The sequence below is a fragment of the Eulemur rufifrons genome, chromosome 9 (assembly GCF_041146395.1).
Source record: "Eulemur rufifrons isolate Redbay chromosome 9, OSU_ERuf_1, whole genome shotgun sequence".
NCBI classification, from domain to species: Eukaryota; Metazoa; Chordata; class Mammalia; order Primates; family Lemuridae; genus Eulemur; species Eulemur rufifrons.
The window spans coordinates 19,893,607-19,913,464 of NC_090991.1; the positions used below are offsets into that span (position 1 = coordinate 19,893,607).

Here is a 19,858-nt window from a genome sequence, read left to right on the forward strand (position 1 = left end):
TTCAGGGCCTCTGCAGAGTTTCACGTATGTTCCCACAACCTCAAAGACGTGCGAGACGGTGCCCAGGAGCTGGGCCTGGGCCAGGCAGCAAAGGCAGATTGGGTGGTTGGGAGGGTACAGAAGTCCCCTGGCTGTGCCCTGCACACTCCTTCCCTGGGGCTGATGTGTTGCAGGAAGATTCCAGCCTCATTTCTCTCTCTTTCTCTCTCTCTCTCTGTATAAATGGAATACAGCTTTGAATGCACTGCAGGAGTGCCTCTCAAAAGAACCCTGTAGCGAAGTCTTTTGTAAAGTGAAAAATCCTTTTGTAAAGTGAATAATTGTACTGTTTATCTGCTTTGGAGGTTCCGAGCTTCTCAGGGGAGAGAGGGGGTCGTTTCAAGGCCATCTGGCTCACCCCCTGCCCGATGCCCGATTCTCCTCTGGAGCATCCTCTCCGAGTGGTGCGAAGTCCCCGTGTGAAACCCGCAGTGGTGGGAAACTCATGGCCCCCCAGGACGGATCAGTCCATCTTTGGACAGCTCTGCTTATTAGAAATGGAAACTTACCCTGAGCTACAAACAACAAAAAAGTTTCTTTCTGAAGTTTTTATCCATTGAGTCTCTGTTTGCAGGTTCACTGAATTGAATGCCTTTTTCTTGCGTTGACTCACTTGATACTTGACAACAATGAGTTTGATCCCCGAGTCTTCTCTTCTTTAGGCTAAAAGATGCTGGTTTTCTCATTTGTTCCTCATCGGCAGGATTTGGAGTTCTATCATCCTGATGGTTCTGCTTTGACTTTGCTTGGTTTGCTATCCTGTATCCCTTTGCAACCATGGGACCCAGCAATGAATGCCACTCTCAGGTGTTTTCTGTCCGTGCCAAGGACAGACGTCTCCCTAGATCTGGATTCTCTTCCTCTGTTAGTGCAGCTCAAGAGCTCTCATGACAGGAATAAACTAACCATTGCCTAAAATCTCAAAGTTATGTTGGTGTGTTCTGCCACTAAGCCACAATCCCCTCCCCATTCAAGACCTCATGGAGATTATTTTTTTAAATGTCAGGTTTTGTTTTTTTTTTTTTTGAGACAGAGTCTCACTCTGTTGCCCAGGCTAGAGTGAGTGCCGTGGCGTCAGTCTAGCTCACAGCAACCTCAAACTCCTGGGCTTAAGCGATCCTACTGCCTCAGCCTCCCTAGTAGCTGGGACTACAGGCATGCGCCACCATGCCCGGCTAATTTTTTTTATATGTATATATATATATATATATATATATTTTAGTTGTCCATATAATTTCTTTCTATTTTTAGTAGAGACGGGGGTCTCACTCTTGCTCAGGCTGGTCTTGAACTCCTGACCTCGAGCGATCCACCCGCCTCGGCCTCCCAGAGTGCTGGAATTACAGGCGTGAGCCACCGCACCCGGCCTAAATGTCAGGTTTTCTTAAGCAAGATACACCTGCAGAGGAGTGATCTCATCTGGAACTAACAGAACTCTCTCCTTTCCCCTAGAACTGGTCGGGCATGAAGTGCCAGTTCAAGCTGCTGCGGATGGCGGTGGCCTTGATCTGCAGTAAGTATGGAAGGGGCAGGCTGGGGGAACGAAGGCCTGGCAGCAGGCCCTGGGGTACAAAGATGGCACAGTCCCTGCCCTTCAGGGGCTATGGCCAAGGAAAAAAAAAGGGGGACATGTTGATAACGTGCAAGAAGGTGTGGCTGCTGTGCGAGGAGTCCGTCCCACCGGGCTGCTTCCTCAAGGTGCCTGATGACCAGCACCGAGATCAAGAAAAATAACTTCCTAACCTATTAGGTCAGGGAGTTGATCCTTTGAGATCCCCTGTTGAAAGTCAGAGACCTCGTCCCCAGAAAAATACATGTATGCACGCATGCATGCACACATATCTACACTTGCAATTTTAGCAGATTCATAAACAGTAACTAATCCAGGAAGCCCTATGAACAGGATATGGTCAGAGCCCTAGCTGTGGGAGGTCAGCTCTACCTGCAGAGGTCATGGTGAGTGCTAGAGACAAGCAGATGTTCACCAGGTAGACAAGGTGCAAGAGGGCAGTTGGGGCAAAAGTGCGGCATAAACAAAGACATAGATGGGTGAAGGGTCATGGCCAGCAAGTTGGTTCATAAAACTTAGGAATGAGGTGTGGGATTGTGTTGGGTTTGTGATTTGTGAACAGAGATAAAGGAGTCAGATCATTAAGGGCTTTAAATGCTAAGAAAAAATATGGACTTCACCCTGAATGCCCTGAGAGGCCCCTGGAGGGCTTTCGACAAGAGAGTTATTGACAGGTGACCAGAGTTTTAGAAAACCAGCCAGGCTACAGTGTGGAGAATGGACGGGGATCGGGGGCAAGGGACCAGAGGCCAGAGGGCTTGTTCTGAGATGGAAAGAGATGAGTGTGAACAGAAGCAATGGAGGTGGGAAGAGAGAAGAGGGAGCTCGCAGTCTCGTGTTCAGTCCTCCAAACATACTACAAAAGGTATCATTAGGCTTAATTTGCAGGTAGAAACTCAAGGCTCAGAGAGTTAAATTCCGGTGCCCAAGGTCAGCCAGGTAGAGGAGGTAGACCCAGGACTCAGAGCCAACCTGTCCCATTTCTAATGCCCCACACCTCGGCCAGCTGGGCCACGAGCACCTTGGCTTTCTCTGCCTGGACCTGCCACCTGCTATGTGGGTGTGCCAGAGACAGAGCAGGGCACACATGGGACGGACACGTGGGATGGACAGGGATGGAGGGGCAGGCCTGTGAGGGTCCCGCTCTCACTCCCTCCCATGTCCCTGGCCTCTCACCCTGTGGTTCTCAGGAAATCGGGTTTGCCCCTGACCCGCTGTGGGGCTCTCTGGATCACAGTTTGCTGTATGGGGATGGAGGCTCTCTAATCCCAGAAACGACCTTCCTGCCTTAAACCCGAGGACCCCTTGAGTCAGGGCAGTAGGGCACCGTGGGGTGGGGGTGGGGTGAGCATAGCTTCTGTGTCTGCTCGGACTCTGAGTTTGTCTGCCTTTGAAGAAGGACAGAGAAGCATCAGTCCTGCTGTTTTAAACACTCCAACTCTAAGCATCCTAAAAAACGAAAAGTGCTGTTTTGGAGTTGGAGACCATTGTCTTTCAAGCCTCCCTCATCCGACCCAGGGCCGGCTGAGCACAGGCAGGGTGGGGAGGGCGGCGTCCGTCCCTGGCTGCTGCTTTTCTGCCATCTATCGGCCACGCTTGGAGTTGCAGGGTCCGGTCCCGGAGGCTGGGCAATCCCTAGCGGAATGAAGGTCCCTGGGGGCTCCGGCACCCCCGCAGCGGTCAGGGTGGAGAGGGGTGCACTGGCCAATTCTGTAGTAGCTGAACAGATACACAATTCTTCTCAATGGGCTTTCCTTCAGCCTGTCAAATTTGCCTTGGTTTCCTCATCTGTAAAAGGGGCGTACATTGCCATGGATGTTTTGCCGGTGCAGCCTGGTACGTAGAGGCCGAGACTTTATACAGATGGGCAGATGGGGAAACCGAGCCTCCAGGGCTCACAGCGTGACCACAGATGGGTGTGCGAGGGCCTCTGGGCTTCTGCGCGAGCTGTCCCTTCTGCCTGGAACGCTCTTCTTGGGGTCCTTCTTTCAGTGACATCTCTTTCAATATTCAGACTCAGCTCAGATGTCACCTGTTTAGGGAGGTCTTGCCTGACTCCCCCGACTAAAGAATCCCTCTCCTTGTGCTGGCATTGATGCCACATCACCTATTTCTGCCCCGCAGATGTGTCGCTTCCTGAATTTTTTCCCCGTGTGTACTTGTTTACTGGTTTATTGCCAGACCCCGTAAGCTCTGGGAGAGCAGAGCTTTGTCGCCTTCCGCGGCTGTGTCCCCAGTGGAGAGTGGGGGTGCCAGAGGCGGGGTGGAGTGTAGGCCTCTCCCTCGGCCCCGCCCAGGGCCCTCCTGTGACTTCCGTCCGCTTCCTCCCCGCGCAGTGAGCATGGAGTTCGGGCGCGCCGTGTGGCTCCGCTTCCACCCGTCGGCGTATCCCCCGTGCCCTCACCCGAGCTTCGTGGCGCACCTGGGTGGCGTGGCGGTGGGCATCACCCTGGGCGTGGTGGTCCTGAGGAACTACGAGCAGAGGCTGCAGGACCAGTCGCTGTGGTGGATCTTCGTGGCCATGTACACTGTCTTCGTGCTGTTCGCCATCTTCTGGAACATCTTTGCCTACACCCTGCTGGACCTGAAGCTGCCACCACCCCCGTGAGGACTGGCGGCCCGAGGTGGGGGAGGGGAGGGAGAAGCAGCATCCACCGGGCGTACCTGCGTGCTTTTTATCATCACCAGCTCTGCGAGGACAGGCAGGCGAGGGCAGAACAGCTGGGCTGCTGTAATATTTGTGGTTTGGACAGACAGTGAACTCTTTCCTGAAAGGCATCTGGTGGAGGAATTGGATGTGGCTGCCATCATTTTTCTAGGCTGTTCCGATGACATCAGGCCAGAGTGAAGGCCTGGGATAGAGTGAGATGGCCCTCCCCCTGGGCCTGGCTTGTTCCATGTGGCCAGGGGCCCCTCCTGCTGCCACAGATTGAGCAGTGGCCTTCTCCTCCCTCACTCTCGACCCTGAGAGACCCTAAGCAACGTAGGAAGGCCCGAGAGTTGTCGTAGCCAGGCGGGCCTTTCTCCAGGCCAGAGATGATTGCAGGCCAGGCAGTGTCCCCTCTACATCGCTGGGTCTGGGCCTTGGGTGAGAAGGGGGCCTGTGGTGGATGTGTTGGCTTTGAGCTGGCTGAGACCCAGCGCTGCCCTCCTGGGCCTGGCGGTGGGCACTGGGGCCTGGCCTCTAGTGCCTGGGCTGGGAAGAGTAGGGAGCTGCTGTAGGCGCCACACCCCACTCTTGCCCTGGGGGGGCCCAGTGAGAGGGACCCAAACGGGGAATAAGTTCACCCGAAGTCCCACCCTGGGGAAGACACAGGACCAACCTTAGACTTCCCCCTCCCTTTCTTCCAGAATGTTGACATCTCAAACCAGTGCCCAGCCTCCGTGCTCCGCCTTGCTTTTAGGGTCTTCTTTCCTTCCACTGCCCTGGCCCTACTTTGTGCCTCTCCTTTGGTTATGGAGACACTGTGTGTGTGTGTGTGTGTATGTGTGTGTGTGTGATGGGAGAGACATTGTGAGGCCAATGGGAGCCTGCAGAGGGGGCACGGGGGGGCTGTCCATGAGAGGAGAGAAGGTGCTGAGCGATGGTAGGGTGTGGTGTTCTGTGGTGCTGAGTGTCCTTGCCTTTTGCAAAGCTTGCCCCCTTTCCTGTCTTCCCCAGGCACCTCCCTGAGCATCACTGACTAGCAGGAGACTTGTCCATGCTGGAGGGAGATCTTGTGCCCTTCCAGGGACCCTTGGGATGCTGATGTTTTTCTCGCCTTTGCCAGGTTCTGCTCTTGCTTCCCTCTGGATGGCCTCCATGTCTGAATATCCTGTCTTCCTTAGGAGAGGAGGAGCCTTGGGGATGCAAGAGAGGCTGGGGCAGGAATATTGAGGCCTTGTGTCCATTTGAGTTGGAGGCGCAGGAGGCTGAAGTAAGAGGAACTCTAATTTAGATGGGAAACTCTGCTTCTGGAGACAAATTGCTGGGTGCGTGGATGATTGTCAGAGGTGACAGCGGCCAGTAGACTTGGAGGCTTACATGCGGGAAGAAACTCGGAGATTATCAAGTCCACCCCTACCCATATCATATGTGGGAAAATGAGGTTGCAGGAATGACCCCCTAGCAGGAGGTGGTGCGGGCTCCGCATGGAGGGTGGGAGAATGACCTTTGACAAAATGTGTTGCCCCTTTATACTGCTTTTGGGACTCCCAGCCACCGGCAGTCCAGAAGGACAAAGCACCCCAGGCCTGGGAGGCGGAGGGCTGTGCAGGAATGAGAGCAGGAATGTGGGGAACTGTCCCCCACCAGCTTTATGCTTTTCCAGGCCCCTGAGTATGCCGAGGTCCAGGGTCAGCCAGGCCAGGCATTTGGGGGTCTTGGGCCACTATGGCATCCTGTCCCACTGATTATGTGTAAATGGGCAGGGTCTTCCTACCCAGGGACACACCCACTCACCTGCAGCCTGTGCCGAGCCCTTCCCCATTTTTGCCTAATGCTAAAAAGATTGTCCTGGTCTCCATATATGGTTCCTAGGGTCATGCTACCTTTGTGCCAAAGCTATGCTGAGGACTGCCAGCCCGAGGCAGCCTGGGCCCAGATCTTTGGCGGAGATGGGTCAGCCTGGGACATCTTGTCTGCCCTGCCTGCCATTCTCTGCTGAAATGAGAGAAAGGTGTAGATGAAAGAGTCAGCTTCTTAGGAGAGAAGCTCTGAGGCTATGGAGCTGGGGGCTGAGAAGACTTGGGTAGGGATGGGGAAGGGGCCAGGACTTTGCTGCCTCTGCTGTGGGCTGCAGCCCTGGCTAAGCCTGAGCGGAGCCGTCCCTTCCCGGAGGGGCAGGGAGTCCCCTCCAGACTCCTGTCCCGGCACCCAGGGTCTCTGGGATGTGGGGGAAGCGAGCAGAATGCCACTCTTGTCTTTGTCTGGTGTGGCCTAGAGAGCAGTCTTCCTCTCTCAGGGGTGAGAAGGCAATGAACTAGAAGATTCCAGAAAGCCCTCAGAGAAGCACGCAGTTCCCTCAGGGCTTCTGGTGGAAGGTTGTTACTGAGAAGGGTGACCTGATGCGGAATCGCATGCCCCACCCTGTTAAGTCTGTCCTTCCCCATCTGGGACAGGAGGAGGAGCCTCAGCTACTCGTCAGGCCACCAGCCCCAGCTTCACACCCACCTCCACTGCCCTCTCCCAACCCTCCCCTCCAACCAGGGACATGGAGTGGGGACAACAGAGTCATGTCCCATGACCCAGGCCTCTAGCCAGGGCCAGGAGGCAGCCCTCTTGTCCACAGGGTTTACTTTGTGGCATCTGGCTTGCTCTTCAGCGGGTCCTACCACCCCCAAGGCTGGCCTTGTCCTCCCTCTCTCCCTTCCTCCTTGTCCCAGGCGCTGCCAGCAAGGAGGCTGGTGCAACCCTCCAGGCTGGTGGGACAGGTTGGCCTTTCATCCACAGGACTGGAAAATCAGAGCTGGGGATCCCCAAACAGCAGCCATGGACAGACTCCCTCGCTGTGGACGGGAGAGGAATCACAGAAACCAGGGAAGGGAAAACAAACCTTCAAAGGAGAAATTTTGCTTTAATGATGCCATTCATCATTCGTTTTTTAATTAGGAAAAGCTCCCTAATGAGGCTCTTTTGCCAGCTAATAGGACTCTCAATTTCCATGAGAACCATTCTTGCCCAGAGGATTAGGGGAACCATCGCTCACCAAGCCAGGATCCTCCCCCAGTGTCCGATTTAATTTGCAAATGCACAATGCAGATTCCTGGGTGCAGCGGAAGCTCTTTCCTGGCATCATTCACGTTGCTCCCAGTGCTGGCTGGAAAGCACCAGTTCTCTGCCTTAAAAACAGTGCCCAACAGTGAACTGCCCCTCCGAGGACTTGAGTAAGTGGGAAAAAAAAAACAAAACACAAACTGCAATGTTTGTTTCTAAATATTTTTGTATTGTGTACATTCTGTATATTTTTGTTGTAACATATTATTTGAGCACAGATTCCATTAAAGATTTCTTTTTCAAGCCATTGGTTATTCAGGAAGTGACCTGAAGGGCTGGTAGCGGGAGCTGTGTCATCTGGGTCTGGGTCAGGGTGGTTGGGAGAGGGTGAGCAGCAGTGGTGGTGGAGCTTTGACTTATAAAATACGGATCGGGGCATCGGTGCTTGGCACCAGTCTTTCTGGCTCCGTGGTTCTTAACCTTTCTTGAATCACTGAAGTCTTTTTTTTTTTTTTTTTTTTTTGAGACAGAGTCTCATTCTGTTGCCCGGGCTAAAGTGCCGTGGCGTCAGCCTAGTTCACAGCAACCTCAAACTCCTGGGCTCAAGCAATCCTCCTGCCTCAGCCTCCCGGGTAGCTGGGACTACAGGCATGTGCCAGCATGCCCGGCTAATTTTTTCTATATACATTTTTTAAGCTGTCCATATAATTTCTTTCTATTTTTAGTCGAGATGGGTCTCGCTCTTGCTCAGGTTGGTCTCGAACGCCTGAGCTCAAGTGATCCTCCCTCCTCGGCCTCCCAGAGTGCTAGGATTACAGGCGTGAGCCACCGCGCCTCGCCCACTGAAGTCTTTTGAGTGGTTGATGAAAGCTATGATTTCTCTTCACATAAAAATACATATATTGGCCAGGCACGGTGGCTCACGCCTGTAATCCTAGCACTATGGGAGGCTGAGGCGGGAGGATCCCTTGAGCTCAGGCGTTCGAGACCAACCTGAGCAAGAGCGAGACCCATCTCGACTAAAAATAGAAAAACTAGCAGGATGTCTTGGCGCATGCCTGTAGTCCCAGCTACTCGGGAGGCTGAGGCAGGAGGATCGCTTAAGCCCAGGAGTTTGAGGCTGCTGTGAGCTAGGCTGATGCCACGGCACTCTAGCCCGGGCAACAGAGTAAGACTCTGTCTCAAAAAAAAAAAGAACCTCTGTGCCAGGGTCCTGGTGGGTGCCCATCTTCCCCTTCACTCTTGTGAGAGATTAACATTACGATTATTATTGGAGAAATGCTCTTTGAAATATCCTAGGGACTTCCTTCTTCAACCTAATAGCCTACTCTTTAGGTCTTCTAGGGACTGTCACACATCCTGACATTGAGGCATAGGAAAGTTCTCAGGGTTAAAAGGGCTTAAAAGTGTTAAAATCAGGAGTACAAATATTATAGGTGAGGCCTGGTGCTTGGGAGGTTAAACAATCAAGTTGGCTTTGAATGAATGAAGCCTGAGAAAGTGAGTGTTTCCACCAGTTTTTCTAAACCATTGTCAGTTTATGTAGCTTTGCCATTCGTAACTGTGAAATTTCTGTCTGACGATTAAACTACCCGGATAAAGTCAGCATGGGGGTTGTTTGCCAGAATGTTCTTGTACTTCAATTTCCTGTGTATCATTTAAAAAATATTTCTAAATGCTGCAGAAGCCATTCCAGAACAAATTTGAGTATAGTTCAGACTAAAGGTCAGAAAACCCACTTCTAGTTGGAGTGTGGAGAACTGACTCCCTCAGGAGAAACTGGGACCCTCTCTGAGCACTGGTGTTCCTGTGGGCCAGTTCCAAGCTCAAATACCTGAGGCATTTAAAGGCAAGCTCCTTGGAGAGCTGAAGGCTGTTAGTTAGCTTTGCCTTTGGCCTCTTGTCCTTACCTTTTGACTTTTCTGGTTCCTCCTGTCTACCAGATTCTCATTCTTCAATAACTTAATAAGGCACTTACCAATACCAAGGTAATTAAGAAATGAAGATGATTTACTGAGCACCTAATATGTGCCAGGCAGTGAGGTAGGCATTTTCACAGCTACTTTTTGTAAAGTGGGTATAAATATCCCCGTATTTACACACAGGGGGAAAGCCTTCAGAAGTTGAGCTACTTGCTGGCAACGTATGGCACAGCTGGATCCATACCCAAGACTGCTGGTTTCAAAGTTCATGCTCTCAGCCCTCAACTGTGTGTATGGGACTTCAAACGCACTAACATGTAGATGGGGCAGGGTGTTTGTTAAAAGATTCAGTCTCATTGCATTAGGCCTTGGACCATCCAGTAACAGCAATGGAACATTCAGAGTTCATATGACAGGACCTCCACTTTCTCAGCCCCCCTAGAAGTTTACAAGAAAAACCACAGCTGTCAATTTACTGCTCCCTCTCAACCCTGATTTCCAGAATCCAGGCATTTATGCCACCTCAGTGATCCACCCATGTGATTTAAAGTCAGCAAGGCACATTTAGGAACTTTGGCAATTAGAGAGAGAACTGAGCTGCCCTCTCCTCCAAGTGGAAAGACTTCACTGAAGCTGGCAGGATTGCCAGTAACTGAGAGGACACAGAGTTAGGAAAATGTGGTCCTAGTAACTGAATCTTATTTCCGAGAAGCCTGCAGGCCTTCCTGGCATCTGGTTTAAGTGATCCTCTAGTAAAGGACAGGCATTCTGTCATGGTTAATAATGAATGAGAGTGAAAGGAAGTGACTTGGGTTATTGAGTTCTCCGGTGTAACTTTACTGGACAATGAATAAAACATTGTGATGGAAATTGCTCTTAGGTCCTGCCTGATGCTTCCTGCAAGAGGCAGAGAAGGCAGAAAGTTATATCTTATATCCCAGCCAGTGACTTGATTTTCTTCAACAAATTCCTTAGCATAACAAGCAAAATTTCCCACACAAACTTAGGAATTAATACAGGTGTCAGGCTTGAGAATTGAGCTCATTAAATAAAAATGACTGCCTTGCTGAGAAGATAAGTTTTATTATTAGAAATTATTATGATTACAGATAACTAAGACCATTTTGATATATGACAAATATACATTGCCTCCATATGTGTAGCACACAAATGATAAATAAATTTATTCCATGTCTGAACAAAACCTTTTTAAAACTTTAAAAGTTAATATTATACATTAGCTTATTAAAATTGGAATACAGTACATGTTTCTGGTCATGAGCTCTGTGAGTTTCTTCTCATGACCAAGATATTCAATTCCATGACACCATTTTCCTTGTCTGTAGTAACGATATAGTTTGTCACAGACTTATTTTTTAAAATAAGACTATTGTATAGAACTGTGTAATATAGTGAGCCTACATTACAGAAAATATATACAAACACAGAGGATTATGTCTTGCCTATATCCATAAATGATTTGAAGCAGGTAATATGTTTGCTTTTAAATGCCATTTACAACATGGATTCTTGAATGATGTATGAATTTTTTTTTTTTTTTTTTTTTTTTTTTTTTTTTTTTGAGACAGAGTGTCGCTTTGTTGCCCAGGCTAGAGTGAGTGCCGTGGCGTCAGCCTAGCTCACAGCAACCTCAAACGCCTGGGCTTAAGCAATCCTACTGCCTCAGCCTCCCGAGTAGCTGGGACTACAGGCATGCGCCACCATGCCCGGCTAATTTTTTTTTTTCTATATATATTTTAGTTGGCCAGATAATTTCTTTCTATTTTTAGTAGAGACGAGGTCTCGCTCATTGCTCAGGCTGGTCTTGAACTCCTGACCTCGAGCGATCCACCCGCCTCGGCCTCCCAGAGTGCTAGGATTACAGGCGTGAGCCACCGCGCCCGGCCTGATGTATGAATTTGAAAATGAAAACTATATTTTCCAGACTCAAGGATAGTGTCATAAAATTGCTGATTTTCCAGTCATTCTGAATTTATTTTTATTTATTTATTTTTTTTTTTGAGACAGAGTCTCACTCTGTTGAGTGGGCTAGAGTGCCGTGGTGTCAGCCTAGCTCACAACAACCTCAAACTCCTGGGCTCAAGCAATCCTTCTGCCTCAGCCTCCCAAGTAGCTGGGACTACAGGCACACGCTACCATGCCCGGCTAATTTTTTCTATATATATTTTTAGATGTCCAGCTAATTGCTATTTTTTTTTTTTGTTAGAGACCGGGGGGGGGGGGGGGGGGGGCGGGGGGGGGGGTCTTGCTGTTGCTCAGGCTGGTCTCGAACTCCTGAGCTTAAACAATCCACCCACCTCGGCCTCTCAGAGTACTAGGATTACAGGTGTGAGCCACTCTGCCCGGCCAAGGCTGGATTTAATACTATAAAACAATGCAGCTGGGCATGGTGGCTCATGCCTATAATCCTAGCACTTTGTGAGGCTGAGGCAGGAGGACTGCTTGAGGCCAGGAATTTGAAACAAGCTAGACCCTTGTCTCAACAAAAAATAAAAAAATTCGCCAGGCACGGTGGCATGCACCTGTAGTCTCAGCTGCTTAGGAGCATGATGCAGGAGGATCACTTGAGCCCAGGAGTTTTGAGGTTGCAGTGAGCTATGATGATGCCACTGCACTCTAGCCCAGGCAACAGAGCAAGAACCTGTCTCAAAAAATACACAAAGCTTCTCAGATTTTTTTCTACACTGCCTATAGTCCAAGTTATTAAAGTAAACCATATGAAAGCATTTATGAAGATCCTGAATTGTATTTCTCATTAAAGGAAAAGAAATGGCTTGGTGACTCATATCCCTAAATTTGTAGAGGAGAAAGCAGAAGACCATTGTCAGTCATTTTGAAAGTTAAAACTCAGCACTTAATGTGAATTCAGATCCATTTAAGAGAGGATTCCTTAATTTTATGGGCTTGTGTTCCTCTAAGTATCTTGAGGGCAGTGAGAACACAAGACTTCTGATATTCTAAACAAAAATCATTACCAAATGAATTTATTAAAGAGCTATGCAGAACAAATTGCAATCATATGTGTGTAGCTACAATTGACTTCCATGGGAATTATAAATGGCTGAGGGCGCTTTCAATTGATTCAGAGTAAAACAATCTGAGGCTTGTAACAAATGTAGAAAAAAACTAAAATCAATGAGTAACTGATATGAAGAATCTGTTTGCATTCCTTATATTACAGTTTGCTTGTAAAATTTGCGTACTTTACTTGTTTTTTCTCAACACTGTTTACAAACTCCAGCACTGTCATCTAAAAGAAAAAAGAAAATACAGGTTCTTGGCAAATACCTGTGAACAAATGAACTAAAAGTGGTGATGGGGCCACATCTGCAGTAGCTTTCCATCAGAGATAATATTTTATGCTGAAGCTAGTGCATCCTATTTTTAAAGCTCATTTAATTTCTTGCTCATGATTTATTTGCATATTGACTTTAAAGCTTGCTTTATCATCCATACTATTATCAATCAGACAAAAAAATGTATCAAGCACCCACAGGATGCATAGATCTTTGAAATGGTGTAGTGGAGCTAATCTGTCCTAAGATAGGATTACATTTTTTAAAGGAAGCTACAATCTATTGAGAAAGAAGTTTTATGATTTTGCTCAGAGTAAAAGTTGCTAAATACTGCAGAAAACTCCTGAGAGAAGCCATAAACAAAATCACCTCTGAAGTGTTTTAAGCAACAACTTCCTGAAGTCTAGAATTTATAGGAGTGATACACTAAACTTTCACAACGCTAACACATACATCTATCTAGGACTCAGTGAAGACATCCCTCAGACTTTTAAATTTTAAAAGTACCAAAAGGAAGAAAAGAATCTGGAATGAGTTTCAAATAATCTCAAATACCAATCCTATGAACAATTATAACAACTGCAATTTCGAACACTAAGGCTTGACTATACAACCTCATGATACACTTATCTCAAAACATATGATCAAAAACTTTGGGTAAGAGCTTCTTTCATGAATTCTTCAAGGACAGCTACCACATTTTTGGCTTCAGGCATTTCTTCGTGTTCCACTTTAACAATCTTCAAAAGTATATCTCCACTACCACAGTTCTTAAGGAACATGTAACATTTAAACAAAGCATAATGGTTCATTTCTGCCTGCCGGATAAATCTCTTCAAATTGTTTGTGTCTTGTATGGCCTAGAAAAAGATTAACCAGTTAAATATGTGTTTAGTCAGAAAATAATGAAGCTTAAAAATTATCTCCTATCTAGCTAAGAACTTAACATATGCTACTGAGATATTTGCTTAAATATATCCATCATTTTTATTGCCAATATGCTTTGCTCTTGGTAGAAAAAATTTCTTATATATAGTAAAAATACTTTTAAAATCTCCTAAATAAGGTGACAATACTCACACCATCAGAATTTTGAACTCTTTAGGCACTGAACCACTTTTTTGTGCTTTGCAACTAAGATATGTCACAAATTGTAAGACTGCTTACATTCAAGCAAGCATTCAACCCAATTTATTAGAAATGATATGTATGCAGAAGCTACTGAAAAAATTAAAATAAGTGTCTTCTGATGATTTCAGTTTTGAGAATGTCCCAATTAATAAACATCATAGCTGTAAAGCAGATTTATTACTCTGTTACTGGTACTAATTAAAATTCAGACAAAAATTGTATGTGGCACTTGGCACACAGCCAACCAATTACCTTTAGTTTAAAGTTCTCCAGTACTTGTCGGAAAAGAAAAGGGTTACCTCCTTCAGCACCATTCAAAAAAGCCTGCATCCAATCCTCACAAAACCGATTGCTTCCTACAAAATATTTTAGAGAAATTAAATCAATAAAAATGAAATCCTACAAAGCATAAGACATTTCTTTTTAAAACTTTTTTTATTTTTAGAGACAGAGCCTCACTGTGTGGCCCAGGCTGAAGTGCAGGGGCTATTCTCAGGCATGATCATAGCTCACTGCAACCTCAAACTCCTGGGCTCAACCAATCCTCCTGCTTCAGCTTCCCTAGTAGCTGGTACTACAGGTATGCACCAAGACATTTATTTCTTTATAAAAACATGTATAATGAATTATTTAAGACTTCTATAATGGTCTAAAAACAAATTGTGTGCTCACCAAATGGCTAAGAAATCTCAAAATGGTCAAAGCCCCTTGTGTGCCCCTCACCAAGCACACCCCTGTCCTTTCCCCTCAGAAAGGATTATCATTCCCAATTCTTTAAACTTTTGCCACATACCTTTGTATCTCTAAGCTTATATATACTATTTGATATATGTTAACACTTTTATGTATTTTTCTTTAATGGCTATTTCATTAAATAGTATGTTTGGGAGCTATACTGACACATGTGGCTCTAGTTCATTCATTTTCACTGCTTTGTAATATTCCATTGCATGAATATAGCAGCTTATTAATTTTCCTGTTGATAAACATTTAAGTTGGGCCAGGCACGGTGGCTCACGCCTATAATCCTAGCACTCTGGGAGGCCGAGGCGGGTGGATTGTTTGAGCTCAGGAGTTCGAGACCAGCCTGACCAAGAGCAAGACCCCCAGCTCTACTAAAAATAGAAAGAAATTGTATGGACATCTAAAAATATATACATAGAAAAAATTAGCCGGGCATGGTGGCACATGCCTGTAGTCCCAGCTACTTGGGAGGCTGAGGCAGTGGGATTGCTTGAGCCCAGGAGTTTGAGGTTGCTGTGAGCTAGGCTGATGCCATGGCACTCTAGCCCGGGCAACAGAGTGAGACTCTGTCTCAAAAAAAAAAAAAAACATTTAAGTTGCTTCTAATTCCTTGTTTTTTCAAATAATGCTTTTATGAACTTTTTTAAAAAATTTGTTTCCTTGTGTACACATTTCTTTGGTAGAGTAGAATTGCTAAGCATGATGTGATTTCCACATTTCTAGAATTACTATTGTTTTTGGCAAGTTTGGGATAATCATGTAAAACTGCACAAGATAGGAAGAATAAGTTTGTATCATTTTTCTCAGTGCAAAGATGGCGGTTCACCAAAGACCCAAGAAGGCTGCATCGGAGGTTGTGGCTCACCTGCATTGTAGAACTGAGGCTGGGAGCTACTGCAATCAATGACTACAGATTTATGCTGCTCCTCCGTCATGGCCATGCACAAAGATGTCATGGTGCCTTCATGAATAAGTCCTTGAAGACTGGCCACACTCAGAAACCTGCCACACATACACAAGTCCTTTTCCACAAACAATATTGCAGGATAGGAGGGAGAAAACAAACACATTTTGCACTCGGGGGATGGGGGGTGGTTAAAAATGTAAAAGCGAGGCTCGCTGTGGAAAAGGTTCTCTCTTTGCAAAAACTATGTTCTTTACCTGTTAATGTCTCTCTTTGTTTTTTCATCTGATTCTTTAACTTCAACAGGAGTATAACTCAAGGCCTATGAGAGAAAAATAAAGACTGATAGATAAGATACATGTATTGCAGTTTTCCTTATTGAGCAGCTACTCACGACTAAATGTTGCCTTCCCCAATAACCACAACAGACGACAATTGATGGGCACTGCCCATCAGCTCTCCACAACCTTGTTCAGCTGCTGCTCACTAAAATTTTGATATTGTTAAAATTGCTTTGGATTTTTGTTTTCCTTTTCAAATTGTCTTGGAAATTATACCTCTCTCAGATCACTTTGAAAAGTAATTATTTAAAAATATTTTATCCTATTAGGAAGACTCAGCCATCATTTGCAACTCAATTCAACCTTGGTAATAAAACTTACTAGATCTGAGAAAATAAAGTGTGGTCTATCTCGATAGCAAGCATAGTTTGAATGAATATTTGGCAGGCGGAAGTAATGTTCAGATAAAATGAGTATGTCTCTAAATAATCTAACTCTGCCAAAAGGATTCTCGATGAAGGAAATGCTCTTGTGTGGGTAACACTTACGGCATGTAGCAGAAAGGTAAGTTTCTCCTGAAAGAGAAGAACGACCCTTTGGATTGGGCATACAACATCCTCAAACCAGCTGCTCAGATAGGACTTTATGTGGTTCTCCAGGCCCCTTTCCTAGATCAAGAGATAATGTCATTTGCTTTAATTAATATAAACATAATTTATATTAATATAACTAATACTAATATAAGCCTTCACCTTAGTGGACTTAATATTTTCTTCACCGTATTCTTTTTTTTTTTTTTTGAGACAGAGTCTCACTCTGTTGCCCGGGCTAGAGTGAGTGCCGTGGCGTCAGTCTAGCTCACAGCAACCTCAAACTCCTGGGCTCAAGCAATCCTCCTGCCTCAGCCTCCCGGGTAGCTGGGACTACAGGCATGTGCCACCATGCCCGGCTAATTTTTTCTATATACATTTTTTAAGCTGTCCATATAATTTCTTTCTATTTTTAGTAGAGACGAGGTCTCGCTTCTGCTCAGGCTGGTCTCGAACGCCTGAGCTCAAGTGATCCTCCCTCCTCGGCCTCCCAGAGTGCTAGGATTACAGGCGTGAGCCACCGCGCCTCGCCCACTGAAGTCTTTTGAGTGGTTGATGAAAGCTATGATTTCTCTTCACATAAAAATACATATATTGGCCAGGCACGGTGGCTCACGCATGTAATCCTAGCACTATGGGAGGCTGAGGCGGGAGGATCCCTTGAGCTCAGGCGTTCGAGACCAACCTGAGCAAGAGCGAGACCCATCTCGACTAAAAATAGAAAAACTAGCAGGATGTCTTGGCGCATGCCTGTAGTCCCAGCTACTCGGGAGGCTGAGGCAGGAGGATCGCTTAAGCCCAGGAGTTTGAGGCTGCTGTGAGCTAGGCTGATGCCACGGCACTCTAGCCCGGGCAACAGAGTGAGACTCTGTCTCAAAAAAAAAAAAAGAACCTCTGTGCCAGGGTCCTGGTGGGTGCCCATCTTCCCCTTCACTCTTGTGAGAGATTAACATTACGATTATTATTGGAGAAATGCTCTTTGAAATATCCTAGGGACTTCCTTCTTCAACCTAATAGCCTACTCTTTAGGTCTTCTAGGGACTGTCACACATCCTGACATTGAGGCATAGGAAAGTTCTCAGGGTTAAAAGGGCTTAAAAGTGTTAAAATCAGGAGTACAAATATTATAGGTGAGGCCTGGTGCTTGGGAGGTTAAACAATCAAGTTGGCTTTGAATGAATGAAGCCTGAGAAAGTGAGTGTTTCCACCAGTTTTTCTAAACCATTGTCAGTTTATGTAGCTTTGCCATTCGTAACTGTGAAATTTCTGTCTGAGGATTAAACTACCCGGATAAAGTCAGCACGGGGGTTGTTTGCCAGAATGTTCTTGTACTTCAATTTCCTGTGTATCATTTAAAAAATATTTCTAAATGCTGCAGAAGCCATTCCAGAACAAATTTGAGTATAGTTCAGACTAAAGGTCAGAAAACCCACTTCTAGTTGGAGTGTGGAGAACTGACTCCCTCAGGAGAAACTGGGACCCTCTCTGAGCACTGGTGTTCCTGTGGGCCAGTTCCAAGCTCAAATACCTGAGGCATTTAAAGGCAAGCTCCTTGGAGAGCTGAAGGCTGTCAGTTAGCTTTGCCTTTGGCCTCTTGTCCTTACCTTTTGACTTTTCTGGTTCCTCCTGTCTACCAGATTCTCATTCTTCAATAACTTAATAAGGCACTTACCAATACCAAGGTAATTAAGAAATGAAGATGATTTACTGAGCACCTAATATGTGCCAGGCAGTGAGGTAGGCATTTTCACAGCTACTTTTTGTAAAGTGGGTATAAATATCCCCGTATTTACACACAGGGGGAAAGCCTTCAGAAGTTGAGCTACTTGCTGGCAACGTATGGCACAGCTGGATCCATACCCAAGACTGCTGGTTTCAAAGTTCATGCTCTCAGCCCTCAACTGTGTGTATGGGACTTCAAACGCACTAACATGTAGATGGGGCAGGGTGTTTGTTAAAAGATTCAGTCTCATTGCATTAGGCCTTGGACCATCCAGTAACAGCAATGGAACATTCAGAGTTCATATGACAGGACCTCCACTTTCTCAGCCCCCCTAGAAGTTTACAAGAAAAACCACAGCTGTCAATTTACTGCTCCCTCTCAACCCTGATTTCCAGAATCCAGGCATTTATGCCACCTCAGTGATCCACCCATGTGATTTAAAGTCAGCAAGGCACATTTAGGAACTTTGGCAATTAGAGAGAGAACTGAGCTGCCCTCTCCTCCAAGTGGAAAGACTTCACTGAAGCTGGCAGGATTGCCAGTAACTGAGAGGACACAGAGTTAGGAAAATGTGGTCCTAGTAACTGAATCTTATTTCCGAGAAGCCTGCAGGCCTTCCTGGCATCTGGTTTAAGTGATCCTCTAGTAAAGGACAGGCATTCTGTCATGGTTAATAATGAATGAGAGTGAAAGGAAGTGACTTGGGTTATTGAGTTCTCCGGTGTAACTTTACTGGACAATGAATAAAACATTGTGATGGAAATTGCTCTTAGGTCCTGCCTGATGCTTCCTGCAAGAGGCAGAGAAGGCAGAAAGTTATATCTTATATCCCAGCCAGTGACTTGATTTTCTTCAACAAATTCCTTAGCATAACAAGCAAAATTTCCCACACAAACTTAGGAATTAATACAGGTGTCAGGCTTGAGAATTGAGCTCATTAAATAAAAATGACTGCCTTGATGAGAAGATAAGTTTTATTATTAGAAATTATTATGATTACAGATAACTAAGACCATTTTGATATATGACAAATATACATTGCCTCCATATGTGTAGCACACAAATGATAAATAAATTTATTCCATGTCTGAACAAAACCTTTTTAAAACTTTAAAAGTTAATATTATACATTAGCTTATTAAAATTGGAATACAGTACATGTTTCTGGTCATGAGCTCTGTGAGTTTCTTCTCATGACCAAGATATTCAATTCCATGACACCATTTTCCTTGTCTGTAGTAATGATATAGTTTGTCACAGACTTATTTTTTAAAATAAGACTATTGTATAGAACTGTGTAATATAGTGAGCCTACATTACAGAAAATATATACAAACACAGAGGATTATGTCTTGCCTATATCCATAAATGATTTGAAGCAGGTAATATGTTTGCTTTTAAATGCCATTTACAACATGGATTCTTGAATGATGTATGAATTTGAAAATGAAAACTATATTTTCCAGACTCAAGGATAGTGTCATAAAATTGCTGATTTTCCAGTCATTCTGAATTTATTTTTATTTATTTATTTATTTTTTTGAGACAGAGTCTCACTCTGTTGAGTGGGCTAGAGTGCCGTGGTGTCAGCCTAGCTCACAACAACCTCAAATTCCTGGGCTCAAGCAATCCGTCTGCCTCAGCCTCCCAAGTAGCTGGGACTACAGGCACACGCTACCATGCCCGGCTAATTTTTTCTATATATATTTTTAGATGTCCAGCTAATTGCTATTTTTTTTTTTTGTTGTTAGTTAGAGACTGGGGGGAGGGGGGGGTCTTGCTGTTGCTCAGGCTGGTCTCGAACTCCTGAGCTTAAACAATCCACCCACCTCGGCCTCTCAGAGTACTAGAATTACAGGTGTGAGCCACTCTGCCCGGCCAAGGCTGGATTTAATACTATAAAACAATGCAGCTGGGCATGGTGGCTCATGCCTATAATCCT

General features: G+C 45.8%; 2 protein-coding genes across 3 annotated transcripts in view; one reads left to right on the forward strand and one right to left on the reverse strand.

Moving 5' to 3' along the window:
* The window catches only part of RHBDL3 (rhomboid like 3), a 41,867-nt gene extending 37,513 nt beyond the window's left edge, over positions 1–4,354 (forward strand). For both annotated transcript variants that reach the window (XM_069481005.1, XM_069481006.1), the window contains 2 exons: positions 1,492–1,552; positions 3,946–4,354. In XM_069481005.1, the coding sequence (XP_069337106.1) occupies positions 1,492–1,552; positions 3,946–4,217 (333 nt within the window). In that variant the 3' untranslated portion in view covers positions 4,218–4,354. The remainder of the gene's footprint in view (positions 1–1,491; positions 1,553–3,945) is intronic.
* Positions 4,355–13,163: 8,809 nt separating this feature from the next.
* On the reverse strand, positions 13,164–16,899 carry C9H17orf75 (chromosome 9 C17orf75 homolog). Its single transcript, XM_069483114.1, has 6 exons — positions 16,879–16,899; positions 16,152–16,271; positions 15,580–15,644; positions 15,284–15,420; positions 13,927–14,030; positions 13,164–13,403 (listed from the first exon to the last, which is right to left on the reverse strand). Exons 1-6 carry the CDS (start codon positions 16,897–16,899, stop codon positions 13,188–13,190), a joined length of 663 nt encoding a protein of 220 aa, XP_069339215.1. The 3' UTR covers positions 13,164–13,187.
* Positions 16,900–19,858: the final 2,959 nt, after the last annotated feature.